Source organism: Clytia hemisphaerica, unplaced genomic scaffold (genome assembly GCF_902728285.1).
Source record: "Clytia hemisphaerica strain Z4C2 unplaced genomic scaffold, Clytia hemisphaerica genome assembly, whole genome shotgun sequence".
Classification (NCBI taxonomy): Eukaryota; Metazoa; Cnidaria; class Hydrozoa; order Leptothecata; family Clytiidae; genus Clytia; species Clytia hemisphaerica.
The window spans coordinates 1077625-1093365 of record NW_027104101.1 but is presented as its reverse complement, the minus strand read 5'-3'; the positions used below and the strand labels follow the sequence as shown (position 1 = coordinate 1093365).

Below are 15741 nucleotides of genomic sequence, written 5' to 3'. Positions count from 1 at the left end.
TCCAACGGTATATAGAAACCTTTTATCTGAATTTTTTCTAGGTTGACTCTGTTTTCGACCAAATTCTACAGGACTACTAGCCCATCATCGCTACATGTGGCAATTTATGTTAGACATTGTTGTTGACAGGAAGCAGGAAGCTTTAATACAAGAAGCGTTAAAAAAAGTAGACTGCGATTACCTGGCCTATCAAGTCGACTGTTATTTTAAAAGGTTTGTGTGGTTTTCCTCATCTAGTTGCAAAATGTTTCCATATTTTTTAAATTTCTATGAGGTTTATGATAATAGCGAGGTTAAGCAAGAAGCTATCTATTACGTACGGAATCTATTACTGTATAAAGTGTATGCTAATGATACATTTTCCAGTGTCACACCACCCTAAATAAAAACTATGATGGAGATATAAGGTTCTATATACATGCGGTACTATACACGCCCTTTTCCTGGTTTTTTTTTTTTTATAATCCTAACAAAATGAAAAAAAAAAAAAAATGATGAACATCTAAGTGTTCATGACATGACAAAGTCTTTAAATTTAGAAGGTAACTTCCGTGTTCTCGTAGATCGTCTCAAAGCAATTTGATCGTCAGTGTTTGTTTCAGTGACGGTCGGTAGCACGACAGTGTCTTGAATAATAACAGGCTCAGACCGTAATACATGATCAGCTTGTTCGTTTTGCCGATCTGCGGGCATTACAGTCCTTGATGTAACAGTAACAGTTTCTGGTTCTTCGTCTATCACGTTCCGAGTTTGTTCAGAAACAGGACGAAGAAAGCGACGATTTCTGAGGGTTGTTCGTCTACTACCGTCGACCAGTACACGATATTGATCATGAGGGAGCCTTTCAGAAATGATGCCTGTGCGATCCCATCGAAGAGGATGTTTACCATTTTGATTCTGGATGGCAACGGAGTTCCCTACATCTAAAGGTGTGTGCGGGGACAGATCTCCTGGCGGTTTCAATGCTTGGGCACGGCGTTTTGCAAAGGCTTCTTTGCGTGCGCCTGCTAATTCCGACCAAATTTTCCGTGGCGGAGCAGGTTTTGGTAGGTGATCGTTGAGTGGTCTGCCAAAAAGAAGCTCTGCAGGGGATGCACCGATATCAGGTGATGGCGTGTTTCCGTGTAGAAGTAGAGCCTTGGCAACGGCATCAGTGTCCAGCGATCCAGTGCTGCTGACATTGGTAGTGAGGATACGCTTAATGGTCTTAACGGCTGATTCAGCTCTCCCGTTGCTTTGGGGGTAATAGGCGGATGAAAGACGATTGGTTACGTTCCAGTCTTTAATAAAAGTGGCGTATTCGTTAGAATTGAATGGTGGGCCCCCGTCCGATGAAATCTCCTCAGGTACAACAAACGTCTCAAAGTATCGACGCAAGGTGTTGCGTATGGCGGTGGCGTTGGATTGTTTAGCGTCCGCGACTTCAGTCCAGCCAGAAAAACGGTCTGCGTAAATGATGAATTGTGTCCAACCATTTGAAGGAGGTCGGTTACTGTTTGTTGGAATGGATATTCGGGGTATTCGCTTTGTTGTAGCGGTGCTTTTGGTTGGGAGGGTGCTGTATGGTTGCAGCGTTGACAGTTCAAACGGGTGCTGTTGATGTCTGCATTCATGTGTGGCCAAAAGAATCGTTGGCGGGCGTTGGACTTCATCATTGATACACCTTGATGACCGAGGTGCAGTTCGTGTAGGATGTCTCGTCTGAGAGATTTTGGAATCAATGGCTCGTTTGCAATAAACACTATGTTCTGTAAGGTAAAGAGTTCTTTACGGAGCGGTCAGAAGTCGTATAAGGCTTTTGGAGTTGCGGTTTTATCATCGGGGTAGCCTCCTTTGATAAGCGAGACTAACTGATTATACTTTTCATCTTTGCTCCATTGGTCGACAATGGTATCAAAGTTTATTGATGACACTATAGTGTCGTCTGGGGATGTAGTCGGAAGTGACTCTTCGATTGAGCCTACTTTTGAGCTGACAACAGGTGGGATTCTTGGAGCTGTATTCGGTCCGATGTTTTTTACCCCTGGGATCGCTTTCAAGACGAATTGGTAGTGGAGTGTTTTTTCTCGGATTTTCAAGAGTCTGATGATCTTAATTTTCTCGAAGTCTTTGTCGTTAAAAATCGGTACGAGCGGTTCGTGGTAAACTGCGATTAAGAGGTCTGGACACCCTAGTACAAACATACGACAGCTTTCAAGGCCGAATAACAGGGTGAGGGCCTCGCCTTCAATTGGGGCGTAGTTGCTTTCAGCTTCTGTGGTGAATCTAGAACCGGCATAAACCACACGCCAGTATCCGGGTCCGCACAGCGGGTCTTTACCGATGCATTGGCAGTGTTTCTGGGTTAACGTGAAAACCATTCCGGTCTTACTCCAATCGGTAGCGAGGCACGTTGTTTTGTTTGTAGAGAATGACTGCACTCCGTCCTTGATCGAATCGATAATCACGTGTTTGGTTTCGTCGAATAGCGATTGAAGTGTCTCGTCCCAGTAAAACGGGGTCTTTTTACTTAGGAGCTCTCGGGATGGTGCCATCACGGGAGCTTGGGCGAATGCGAAGGATACTTGTGCAACTAGACTGAACCATGATCGGATGTCGGATATTTGTGCAACTAGACCGAACCATGAGCGGATGTCGGATATGTTCTTTGGCGTAGGGAATTCGAGAATCGCTTTCATGATCCTCTCGGTAGGTCTGAAACCTTCAGGTGTGACATCGAAGCCAGCAAATTCAGTGGTGTCGCGTGCAAATTTGAACTTTTCGGGGTTAAATGCGATCCCGTTACGTGCGTAGAGTTCAATGTATGCTATGATGTACCAAAAGGACTTTGAAATGTCATTATCATACAGTAGTGAATCATCAATACATCTTACGGTACGGGGAAAATCGACAGTTATATCGTCAAATCTGACGATGTGGAATGGTGTAGGTGTGCGGTGTGTTTCTCAAAGTGTGGCTTTGTTGAGGGCTTGTAGGTCGACCGTTCGGCGCGACGAGCCGTCTTTTTTAGATACGACTACCATGCGGGAACACCAGTGCGTCGGGACACCCTGCGGTAAGGGTTCGATGATGCCCAAAGCGACGTCGGCGTCGAGTTGCTTCTTAACTTTCTCCTTCCCAAGATGGGGGACTGGTCTGGGTTTGTATATCGCGCGTGGTGTGATGTCTGGTTTAAGGTTATGTTGAATTTCTCTCCGGTCATCATCTGTAGATTTTGGTGTGGGCAGACATTGAAGGCGCTGGATGAGTAGTATTGTAGTAACCATTGTTCTAAGTCCTGACGATGTTCTTCGGTAGCGGGGTATGGTAATTTAGTTTGGGTTGGTGGGCAATCGGTTCTCAGTGGGCAACCGCATGGGGCGAGTTGTACGGACGTCTGATTCGTTGGTGAGTCACTAGTGTCTGTTTCTGTGGCTGCAATTGCGGACTTTGGAAACGTCCTTTGTATAATTTCTAGGTTCTTTAAAGCAGATTGGGAAAGGTACGTCCCAGTTACGTTTTCACATACGTAGAGTAGTTCGGTTGTTGGACCTACCCCGGTGGAGGTCCTATAAATTAACCTGTGTTTGTTCGTCCGTTCGTTCGTTCGTTCGTTCGTCTGTTACCAACTTTTCTCAGGATTGAATCATAGGAATCTTTTGATTTTTGGTACAAAGGTGCAAAATGGTGGTGGCCAAAATGTGACGGAGCCCGATTTTCGAAAAAAAAATTTTTTTGGGCCAATTTGGGCCAAAAAACGGCTAAAAAAGGGGTTTTTGAAAAATTGGATCATTAATTTTTTCTGATTTTTTGTATGAAAGTAGGGTACCATCATAGGTAAAAGATGGCTCAAGCAGATTTTTGCAAAAAAATTTTGTTGGCTCAAAAAACGCATGTTTATCTATAAGATGGTTGTATCTGGTTGTATCTGGTATTGTGTCGAGAGGGGATAATCTCAATGTAAAGGTTGTCGAAGTAAATGAAATTTTGAAAAGGAAATGTAATGAATGCAATATTGGTTATATGGACAATAGTGGTATTGATCCTCGTGAACATCTAAATAAAAGTCGTCTTCACCTAAACATCAGTGGGACGAATGAACTAGAAAAGAACCTTCAGAATATGATAAATTGCTGATGGGAACTGCATGACCCAGGACCAAACCTCGATGGTAAGAAAATCTTCTCCAATCCTTTGGAACATTTGAAAAAAGAAAGTGGTATCTTATTCTCCTATTTGAATATTAACTCTTTAAGAAATAAAAGAAAAGACGTTAAAAATATAATTTTACCAAACGTAGACATACTATGCATCGCAGAGACAAAGCTTGACTCCTTTTTTCCGGAATCTAAACTTCTTGTCGAAGGATTTAAAAAGCCAATAAGACTCGATTTCTCAAAAAACAGTGGAGGTCTTTTGCTTTATGTCAAAGACCACCTCCCACTTCGTCAACTCAGTCATAAATTACTCTCGCCAGGAATCGAATGCTTAACACTGGAATTAAATCTAAGAAAGTCCAAATGGCTTATCCTTTCAATCTATCGAAATCCAAGACTACAAAAACTTAAGCCTTTTCTTGAGGAGTTAACCAAAGTTTTCAATCATTACGGTGCTTCGTATGAAATTTTTTTAATTTTTGGTGATTTTAATGAGGAGATATCTGATAAAAATATGTCAAATTTTCTAGACTCATTTTCATTGAAAAATTTGATTAAAAATCCAACATGCTTTAAGTCAGAAAGGGTAGATGCATTGATCTGATTCTAACAAATCGACCTCTTTGCTTCAAAAATACCGGGCGACTAATAGTCAGTGACTACCACCATCTGATTTACAGCATGTTCAAAGCTAGTTTTAAAAAAGCTCCTCCAAAGATTATATGATATAGATCTTTTAGAAAATTTGATGAAGCGTGTTTCCGGTCAGATCTTTCTCAAAACCTCGATTGCGATTTCCCAGATTTTGAATCCTTTAGCAACACCTTTGAAAATATTCTTGATGCTCATGCACCAATGAAAAAGCGAACCATCAGGGGGAACCAAAAGCCCCATATAACTAAAGCTTTGCAAAAAGCAATCATGGTTCGCTCATTCTACAAAAATAAAGCTAATAAGACCGGGAACCCCTTCTACAAAAATTTATATCGTAAACAAAAAAATTATATTGTAAATTTGAATAGGAAAGCAAAAAGAAAGTATTTTCGTGATTTAGGGACATCAGAAAACTTTTGGAAATCCGCAAAACCATATTTTTCCAAAAAGGTCCAACATCACGAAAAAATATTCTTGCTTGAAGATTCAAATAAACCTAATGAATTGATAGATGATGAGACTACTATAGCTCAAACTTTTAACGATTATTTTGTAAATATAGCTTCTTACGTTGGCCTAAAAACTTCAGAATCTAGTCTCTCTGAAAATCCCGAAGTCGATCCGTTCGAAAACCACCCTAGCATACTTCGCATTTTTGAATCCATATCTGGAGATAAATCTTTTTCATTCAGCGAAGTAACACCCAAAGATATCCATCGTGTTATGCTCAAATTAAATCAAGATAAATCGGTGAGCGGTCCTTTTTCAGCAAAGCTAGTAAAAATGGTTTCTGACATATTATCAGAACCATTGTCGAAACTCATAAATCTTGCCTTCACTTCTTCCACATTTCCTCAAAGTCTTAAGAAGGCAAGAGTTATGCCTGTCTTCAAAAAGAAGACAAATTTCTGAAGAAAAACTATAGGCCAATTAGCATATTACCAGTTTTTTCTAAAATTTATGAGAGGATTATGCATGACCAACTTTCATCTTACTTTGATAGCATTTTTGATTCAAGACTCTGCGGGTTCAGAGCTAAACACAGCACTCAGCACGCTTTAATCAAAATGATTGGTCAATGGCATCAAAGCTTGGATATGTCCGGTAAGGTTGGGGCAGTTTTGATGGACTTATCCAAGGCTTTTGATTGCATAGACCACAAACTTCTTGTAGCCAAGCTCAAGGCCTATGGACTCGATTCAAAAAGTCTTGACCTTCTGAAATGCTATCTCAGTAATCGCTATCAAAGAACAAAAATAGGTTCTCAATATAGCGAATGGTTGGAAATTAATCTAGGTGTTCCTCAGGGCTCAATACTTGGACCCCTTTTATTTAATATTTTTATAAATGATTTATTTCTTTTCATCGTAAAAGCCAGCATTTGCAATTTTGCGGATAATAATACTTTACACTCTTGTGCTGAAACTCTTGCGGAAGTCATCTCAAACCTTGAGTTTGACTTAGAAATAATCCTAGAGTGGTTCTCAAATAACTATCTTGAAGCAAATCCTGGAAAATTTCAAATGTTGGTATTAGGAAATAAAAACACTGTTGTAAATATTTCTGTTGGACGTGTGACAATTTCATCAACGGATTCTGTTGAGCTCTTAGGTATCACCATTGACAATAACCTATCTTTTAGCGCACATATCAATTCACTTTGCTCTAAAGCTAGATCAAGAATTTGGAGCCTAAACAGAATTCGTAGCCTTCTCACATTTGACCAACGAAAATTAATCTTTAACGCTTATGTCATGTCTATTTTTAACTATGCACCGATCATTTGGATGTTCTGTAAAAAGACCACATATGAAGAAATCACAAAAGTCCACAAGCGGGCTTTGAGAGCTTTACTCTGTGATTTTCAAAATATCTACGAAGTCCTCTTACAGAACGCCGAATGTAAAACGGTCCATGAAATCCATCTTCGCTTTCTACTCTGTGAGGTTTTCAAATCCGAGAACAAATTAAATCCTGAATTCATGCAGCAAGTTTATTCATCGAAGAAAATTACTTATAATTTCCGAAATAAAGTCTTGATGTCAATACCCAAGGCAACTTCTCAACGTTTTGGAACTCAATCCTTTTTATTCCGTGGAAGCTTACTTTGGAATCAAATTCCTGAAAATAAGAAACTTGAGTCTTCAATTGAATCTTTTAAATCCTCACTGAAAAAATTAAACTTATCAAATATTTGCCTTTGTAAAATATGTACCTAAAAAAATTTTTAATTATGTCATTTTAGAAACTATATTTTTCACTTTATATAATTTTTTTTTCTACAGTTGGTATAAATTAGTGTTTCATTATTACTATGTAAGACCAACTTTAAATAAATCGGAAAAATAAAATAATAATAAGAATCACTATTAATAAGCATACATCAATGTTCTTAGTCAAATTACTCAGTTTTCTTATGAGATAGATGTTTTCTTTGCTTATGAGGGCTTACTTTTAGAGAGTATGTGTGTTTAGACATAACATTTTGGTTGCTTACCGTGTTTTTATAGAAAAACTGGCCAAATTCGATATTTTTTATAAGCACATTATCAATTACTTAGGTATTAGCTTTTCTCGAGATTGGCTCTTTCATTCTTTATGATTTTTTGCACAAAGATGCATAACTTCAAACCCTGAAATGTGACGGAGCCCGATTTTTGAAAAAAAATGTTTTTGGGCAAATTTGGGCCTAAAAACGGCTAAAAAAAGGGTTTTTTGGATCATTGTTTTTTTCTGATTTTTTACTTGAAAGTAGGTAAAAGATGGCTCCAGCTGATTTTTGTAAAAAAAAAATTTTCAGCTAAAACAACGCATCTTTATTTATAAGAATCACTATTAATAAGCATACATCAATGTTCTTAGCCAAATTACTCAATTTTTTAATGAGAAAGATGTTTTTTTTTGCTCACGAAGTCTTGAATATGAAAGATTATTTCAAGAGTATGAAATTTTGGTTTCTAAACGTTTTTTTATAAGAAACAAACGACTAATTTTAATACCTTAAGGGAAGAAATTTTCGCGGGAACTTAATTTCGCGGTTGGTCAAATTATTTTTTTTCGCGGGAATTTAATTTCGCGGTTCAGCGATTTTTGAAAAATTCGCGGGAATTTAATTTCGCGGTTGCAGGATATTTTTGGCCAAAATCGTTATTAAATAAGCATAAAACCTGTTCTAGGCTTGAAATAGTACGAATTTGGGGGAATGCGTGAAATAAATTAAATTTCGCGGGAATTTAATTTCGCGGATTGACGATTTTGTAAAATTTCGAAAACCGCGAAATTTTCTTCCCGCGAAAATTTCTTCCCTTAAGGCATATCATCAAATAGTGTTCTTTACGCGTTGAGTGAGAGATCATGGCTTCAAAGGGATATCAGAGAACTATACGTGGTAAGACTATGAAAGATGCGCTCAGAGAATTCATTGTAAAACCAGTAACAGAATATTGCCATATAATTTCATTTCGCTGTATTTGGGATGATCTTCCCAAAGCTAGTATGAACATCCTCTCTAAAAAGCAATCCATCGAGAGGAAGATCAAAGAGATGGAGAATGTTACTTTTTTTTTTTCTTGCTTGTGTGCCATGAAGTCGACATTTTTAAGAGCAGAGCTTCTTAAGAATAATCCTGACGTCAGTGATGACGATTACAAAGATGATGATGAAACTTTCGTGATACCAGGTAAGAGTCATTTTACTGACTTTTTTTGTCTTCCATTTTCTACAACATTTCTACTTTTAGCTCCGTGTTGAAGGAGTGGTACTCTTTTATTTCTAACGTAATTTTACAAGAAAGAATATCAAAATAAGTCATTGTAAAAAGTTTTGTTCAAACTGACGTTGTATTTGTTAGATTTTTGTTCTTCATTTCAACGGCATATTAAGGATTTTTAATTATTTTTTCGAAACATTTATCATCCCAAATTTAATTTTTCAGGTATTTCTTTCTGGATTGGGTTGGTGTGTTCGGTGAGCGAGCTGGACGTAATAGAAAACTCCCTTCGAAAATCAATAATGAAAGCTGGTTTAGACGTGACGACTTGTAAGCCAATTGTACCAAGAAGTAAGAGCCAAATTCTCACTTTTTTAACCTAATGGTTTACACTCTTCAAAAATTTATTAGATCAAAATAGAGAATAAAGTCTTTAGTAATATATGCCAAAATGAATTACATAATGGAATCGTAAAATAGCGAAATAGAATTTGTTATGACGGTATGTTATGTCACCTCCCGGAAAAAACTTTCACATTAATTCACTATTTCATAGACAAGAAAAATTCGATCGATCAATACACAGCACTGCTTGTACAGACACTAAAAGATCACAACAGGAGAGAGATGATTGAGCATGCTATTACCTTTTACAACCAAGAACTCGCAAAAGCTGCAATGAAGCATCACAAGGTAATTTTTTATCACTCGAATGCATACCAAGACGATAATTAGTTTACGAATTTTTTTCTAATTAAAGGTTTTTTATAAAAACATCAGAAAATGTGGAAGCCTTGGAATGTTTTTAAAAATTGTGCTTCACATTTTGGCCATCGAAGCTTTATGTTCTTGTATATAGTTTATCCTTATATAAAAAATGTATCTAAATCTTTGGAATCACTGCTTGGAAAGTACTAAGTAGTATTGTAAGTTACTTAGCTTATGTTTATTTGAATGAAAAAAAAAACTTACCCAGTTGGCACACAACGTCGTTTTAACGTTTCTTATATTCACAACGTTCATATAACGTTAGATGAACGTTAAAACAACGTTGTGCGTCAGCTGGGTACTCATGGCGAACCACTCAAAATTTTCTCTTAGGTTTCCTGCCAGTGGACGTTCATGTTGTTGGTGACGAAAATATACCGGCGTCGTTGTGCATTAGACCAACAATACCAATCTCGGTTAAAACAAAACTACTAAAGGGCATCCATGACATAAAGTTCACAAGACTATCCATCGACATAATTGACGAATCTTCAGATAAAGGTAAATTATGCCCTCCTTGTTCTAGTTTTTAGTTATGTCCTATCTGGTTCAAATACAACTGTGGCACGAGGGTGTGTATTGAAAGTTTTATTTTTGAAATTGTGTGACACAAAGAACTTGTAAATAAAGTTTATAGGTTTTAAAAATACTTTGTAGATTGTTAGATGCCTTATATAATTTTGAGTAATTTTAAAATAATCTTCTTATTTCAGTTGCTGTGGTGTCCAGACCGAAGCCCACAAATAAGACACTTCTTGCCATTCACGAAGTGGAGAGGCATATGGTCAAAAAAGGTTATGCTTTATGTGATGGAATGGTGTACAAAAAACCTCCGGAGGCCAAATTCACATATGTTTTGTGTACTACTGTAAGAAATTTCTGATGAAGTGCTTGAAGAAACATAAAATAGCCGAATTATTGACTACCTGTATCGAGAAAGTAAATGAGTTGTTGTCGGATCCGGCATGTGGTCTTATCAGGCCAATCACTCGCCTTTTCAATGCTGTGGAAGTTTTACCACCAGGAACCCTTTTTCTGATAGCTGAAAAAAGATTCGTTAGGATGAAATCCCTTGACAAGCATCACTCTCCAAGAGCCTTCGTGAAGTATGTTTACAAATCAGACCGTGTTCCATACCCCTTACCGTTCGTCCAAGGTTGTTTATGAATATTTTTTGTAAGAATCACATCAAATTTGTTCTCCCCTCTCTAGGATTAGAAATTTAATAATGAATAAAGCTTTGCTCATCAAATTTATGGACTAAATAAAAACATTTCGGAAGTCTATCACACGTTTTCATAAGAACAAACTATATAAGAACACGAGGCTGTAATTGTCAAAATGTAAAATAAGTTAAGAACATTTCAAGGCTTTGCGGACTCGAAAGTACCGAATTTCTTTTAGGAAAATGAAGAGAACTATTCAAAAATAGTGAAAATGAGAACACATTAAGAACATTGTTAGACTTGAAGCTCAAAATGCTAACAACATCCTACCCTACCGGTACATAACGTTGTTTTAACGTTCATCTAACGTTAGATGGACGTTATTAACGTTAGATAAACGTTGAAGCAACGTTGTGTGCCAACTGGGTAAGGCTTCAAAAATGTTGGATGTTCTTAAAACGATTTATCTTTTATTTTAATTCATAGGAATTTTCAACAGTTTTCCGGGAAAGCGAAAAAGATTGAAATTTCTACAAAAGTTTTACCAACTGCTGCTCCATCAAATGTTTCCAATAAAAGAACGAAAACTTCTTGTCTATGGAGATTCAAATTCCGGTAAAACCAGCTGGTTTTACGTCTTTCAAGGTAACTATTTTTATCTGCTTTACTCGTTGTCCTCATTCAAATTAGGCTCGGCTGGTAATCAAACATGAAGAGTGCAATATGATTTAAAGCTGACGTTATATTTTTTATAGGAATCATTGGAACAGACCACATTGCTGGTGTGACACAGGAGAGTCAATTTGCTGGTCACATGATCAACGAATCCACAGAAATAGTTTTTATGGACGAATGGTCATCAAATAGCTTGAGCTGTGAAGAAGCTAAACGTGTCCTTCAAGGTATAAAAATACTAATGTCTAACTTTTTGGGAGTTTTTTTCAAATTCGTTATAGTTATAAAACACTGCACATCTGGTCTGAGGCTGGCTTGAAATGTTCACTGAAATTGATTTATATATCTTAAATTATATTATTACTACACTTTTTAAGGTGGCTTAATAATGCTCTCACAAAAACACAAGTCGGCCAAGAAAATCAAGTACAAGTCTGGTTTTTTCATTACCACAAACAAGAAACCTAGATTTGGTAAAAAGACGGAAGAGTCCAGCGAATCCGAATGGGAATCAAATGATATGGACAGCGAAGACGACGAAAATATTCCAGGAGACAAAGACAACAGGGCTGTATATAAACGACTGAGGTGTTTCAGGACAAAATCTCTTCCAAATGAAGATTCCAGTGTTGGAGGTAAATAAATTAAATCTTATTGGGTAAATTTTAAGATGTATTAAGCCATTTTTACAAAGTTATTCCTTGAGTACCAACATCTTTAGTCAGAAAATATATTTTTTTCCTCTGTAGATTGGCTTCGTAACCACTGCATGGAGGTATTTCATTATTGTTCGGAGGTGTTAAAGACCACGCCTTTATTTGACAGTTGCTCGAACCAAGATGTTTTTAAATTAAAGAGGGATGAAGAAAGGATGGGCGCTGCATACAATGATTATGATGGTTTAGCTGAAAGCCTGCTTGCCGATTCAGATTTCGAAACAGATTCTTCAGAGGACGCAGAAGAAACATCGTCTGAATCAGAAGAGGAAGCATTAAACTTTACTTCAGAAGACATGGATTTGTATTTTCTCGGTGCGGATGAGAGTGACCCAAAGAGATGGAAGAAGGACCACGAGTACTTCACAACTGATATAAAACGAGTCGACCCCCTTGTGAGAAAGCTAACAATGCTAACGGATGAAGATTGGTCCAAACTACCCATCAACAAAGAAGATTTGAAACGGTTAGTGCCTCTATAATCCATTTTTTATCTAGTAAACTGTTTGACAAGTGATTCAGATCAACAGGCTCAACTGTAAAGAAAAACGTTTTGCACTTGTGCACGCATATCCTTTAAAGAATCAAGAAGCTATGAATTCATTCTTTCTAGAAATGAATATCTTTTCAGAACTCAAACTAGAACTCAATGATTAATCAAAGTTTTTATTCCTGTCAAAATGTAACCGTTACAACCTTTACTTTTTAGTTACAACATTAGAAAAGCAAACAGTTGGACTGGTGTGGACAGCTTCTACGAGGCATGGCTCAAAAGAAAAGGATCACAGGAATCCCAAGAATCACAATCAACAACCCTAACTCAGCGTATCTCCAACATTTGTGATGCAAATGAAAGCGAATGTGATTTAGACGTTATTGACACCACCCGTTCAGAGATCTTCAACGAGCACATCCACCCCTTCAAAAGAAGTCACTGGTAACAGCAGCTCGAAAAGTGATTCGGGCAATCACATAACTCAATTCCTTAAACTGAGAAATAACAATCAAGAAAATTCAACTTCGAAATCAGTTAAAAGGCGTTTGTCGAGAATCGTTAGCTCAAGCGATACTGAGAGTGAACTAGAGCAAGCTTAACGGTCTCAGCCCCGAAAAAATCAAAAACTCTAGATAGTCGTGAAACAGGAGATATAAAACCTGAAATTCTTTTCCAACCTACATTCAACTCGACCACTACAATACAAATTTCTACGGACGAGGAAGATGATAAGGCTGCATTACAGAAAAGTTTATTCAAAACAAACACATGTGTACCATACGAAGAAGCACTAATTATATCCTCCTCTGATGAAGAACACGTTTGAAAAAATATATGTCGTCATTTATCTATCTCATATACCCCTTGCTCTTTTACTCCGTACTTCTTTTGAACGAATACAAAAGAAGCCACTTAAATTTTTTTCTAAATGATCTTAATTTGTCTATGCTCCGTAAACTAATAAAACCCTCGACACACCTTCTCGACACAAACTTTCGAAAAAGTGAAAAAATATTTAAAGTCCAAATTTGAGGCTTGTCACCTGTTGTCACCCGTTGTCACCCGTTGTTACCCTTGTCACACTTTTTACAAAACTTTCGAAAAAGTCAAAATATATTCTAAGTCCAAATTTGAGTCTTGTCACTCGTTGTCACCCGTTGTCACCCGTTGTTACCCTTGTCACACTTTTTACAAAACTTTCGAAAAAGTCAAAAATATTCTAAGTCCAAATTTGAGTCTTGTCACCCGTTGTCACCCGTTGTCACCCGTTGTTACCCTTGTCACACTTTTTACAAAACTTTCGAAAAAGTCAAAAAATATTCTAAGTCCAAATTTGAGTCTTGTCACCGTTGTCACCCGTTGTTACCCTTGTCACACTTTTTACAAAACTTTCGAAAAAGTCAAAAAATATTCTAAGTCCAAATTTGAGTCTTGTCACCCGTTGTCACCCGTTGTCACCCGTTGTTACCCTTGTCACACTTTTTACAAAACTTTCGAAAAAGTCAAAAATATTCTAAGTCCAAATTTGAGTCTTGTCACCCGTTGTCACCCGTTGTCACCGTTGTTACCCTTGTCACACTTTTTACAAAACTTTCGAAAAAGTTGAAAAATATTCTAAGTCCAAATTTGAGTCTTGTCACCCGTTGTCACCCGTTGTCACCCGTTGTTACCCTTGTCACACTTTTTACAAAACTTTCGAAAAAGTTGAAAAATATTCTAAGTCCAAATTTGAGTCTTGTCACCCGTTGTCACCCGTTGTCACCCGTTGTTACCCTTGTCACACTTTTTACAAAACTTTCGAAAAAGTTGAAAAATATTCTAAGTCCAAATTTGAGTCTTGTCACCCGTTGTCACCCGTTGTCACCCGTTGTTACCCTTGTCACACTTTTTACAAAACTTTCGAAAAAGTTAAAAATATTCTAAGTCCAAATTTGAGTCTTGTCACCCGTTGTCACCCGTTGTCACCCGTTGTTACCCTTGTCACACTTTTTACAAAACTTTCGAAAAAGTTGAAAAATATTCTAAGTCCAAATTTGAGTCTTGTTACCCGTTGTCACCCGTTGTCACCCGTTGTCACCCGTTGTTACCCTTGTCACACTTTTTACAAAACTTTCGAAAAAGTTGAAAAATATTCTAAGTCCAAATTTGAGTCTTGTCACCCGTTGTCACCTGTTGTCACCCGTTGTTACCCTTGTCACACTTTTTACAAAACTTTCGAAAAAGTTGAAAAATATTCTAAGTCCAAATTTGAGTCTTGTCACCTGTTGTCACCCGTTGTCACCCGTTGTTACCCTTGTCACACTTTTTACAAAACTTTCGAAAAAGTTGAAAAATATTCTAAGTCCAAATTTGAGTCTTGTTACCCGTTGTCACCCGTTGTCACCCGTTGTTACCCTTGTCACACTTTTTACAAAACTTTCGAAATGTTGAAAAATATTCTAAGTCCAAATTTGAGTCTTGTTACCCGTTGTCACCCGTTGTCACCCGTTGTTACCCTTGTCACACTTTTTACAAAACTTTCAAAAAAGTTGAAAAAATATTCTAAGTCCAAATTTGAGTCTTGTCATCCGTTGTCACCCGTTGTCACCCGTTGTTACCCTTGTCACACTTTTTACAAAACTTTCGAAAAAGTTGAAAAATATTCTAAGTCCAAATTTGAGTCTTGTCACCCGTTGTCACCCGTTGTTACCCTTGTCACACTTTTTACAAAACTTTCGAAAAAGTTGAAAAATATTATAAGTCCAAATTTGAGTCTTGTTACCCGTTGTCACCCGTTGTCACCCGTTGTTACCCTTGTCACACTTTTTACAAAACTTTCGAAAAAGTTGAAAAATATTCTAAGTCCAAATTTGAGTCTTGTCACCCGTTGTCACCTGTTGTCACCCGTTGTTACCCTTGTCACACTTTTTACAAAACTTTCGAAAAAGTTGAAAAATATTCTAAGTCCAAATTTGAGTCTTGTCACCTGTTGTCACCCGTTGTCACCCGTTGTTACCCTTGTCACACTTTTTACAAAACTTTCGAAAAAGTTGAAAAATATTCTAAGTCCAAATTTGAGTCTTGTCACCCGTTGTCACCTGTTGTCACCCGTTGTTACCCTTGTCAACACTTTTTACAAAACTTTCGAAAAAGTGAAAATATTCTAAGTCCAAATTTGAGTCTTGTCACCGTTGTCACCCGTTGTCACCCGTTGTTACCCTTGTCACACTTTTTACAAAACTTTCGAAAAAGTTGAAAAATATTCTAAGTCCAAATTTGAGTCTTGTTACCCGTTGTCACCCGTTGTCACCCGTTGTTACCCTTGTCACACTTTTTACAAAACTTTCGAAATGTTGAAAAATATTCTAAGTCCAAATTTGAGTCTTGTTACCCGTTGTCACCCGTTGTCACCCGTTGTTACCCTTGTCACACTTTTTACAAA

General features: G+C 37.4%; 1 protein-coding gene and 1 long non-coding RNA gene across 2 annotated transcripts; both read left to right on the top strand.

The window, feature by feature from the left end:
* The first annotated feature begins 8376 nt into the window (after positions 1–8376).
* On the top strand, positions 8377–9168 carry LOC136812907 (uncharacterized). Its single transcript, XR_010847414.1, has 3 exons — positions 8377–8469; positions 8725–8850; positions 9056–9168. It is a non-coding gene; the product is annotated as an uncharacterized lncRNA (long non-coding RNA).
* A 983-nt stretch (positions 9169–10151) lies between these two features.
* LOC136812960 (uncharacterized) lies at positions 10152–12765 on the top strand. The gene is made up of 6 exons (XM_067069465.1): positions 10152–10423; positions 10920–11078; positions 11189–11335; positions 11486–11743; positions 11858–12290; positions 12534–12765. The coding sequence occupies exons 1-6, from the start codon at positions 10330–10332 to the stop codon at positions 12763–12765; spliced, it is 1323 nt and encodes a 440-aa protein (XP_066925566.1). The 5' UTR covers positions 10152–10329.
* The last annotated feature ends 2976 nt before the right edge of the window (positions 12766–15741 follow it).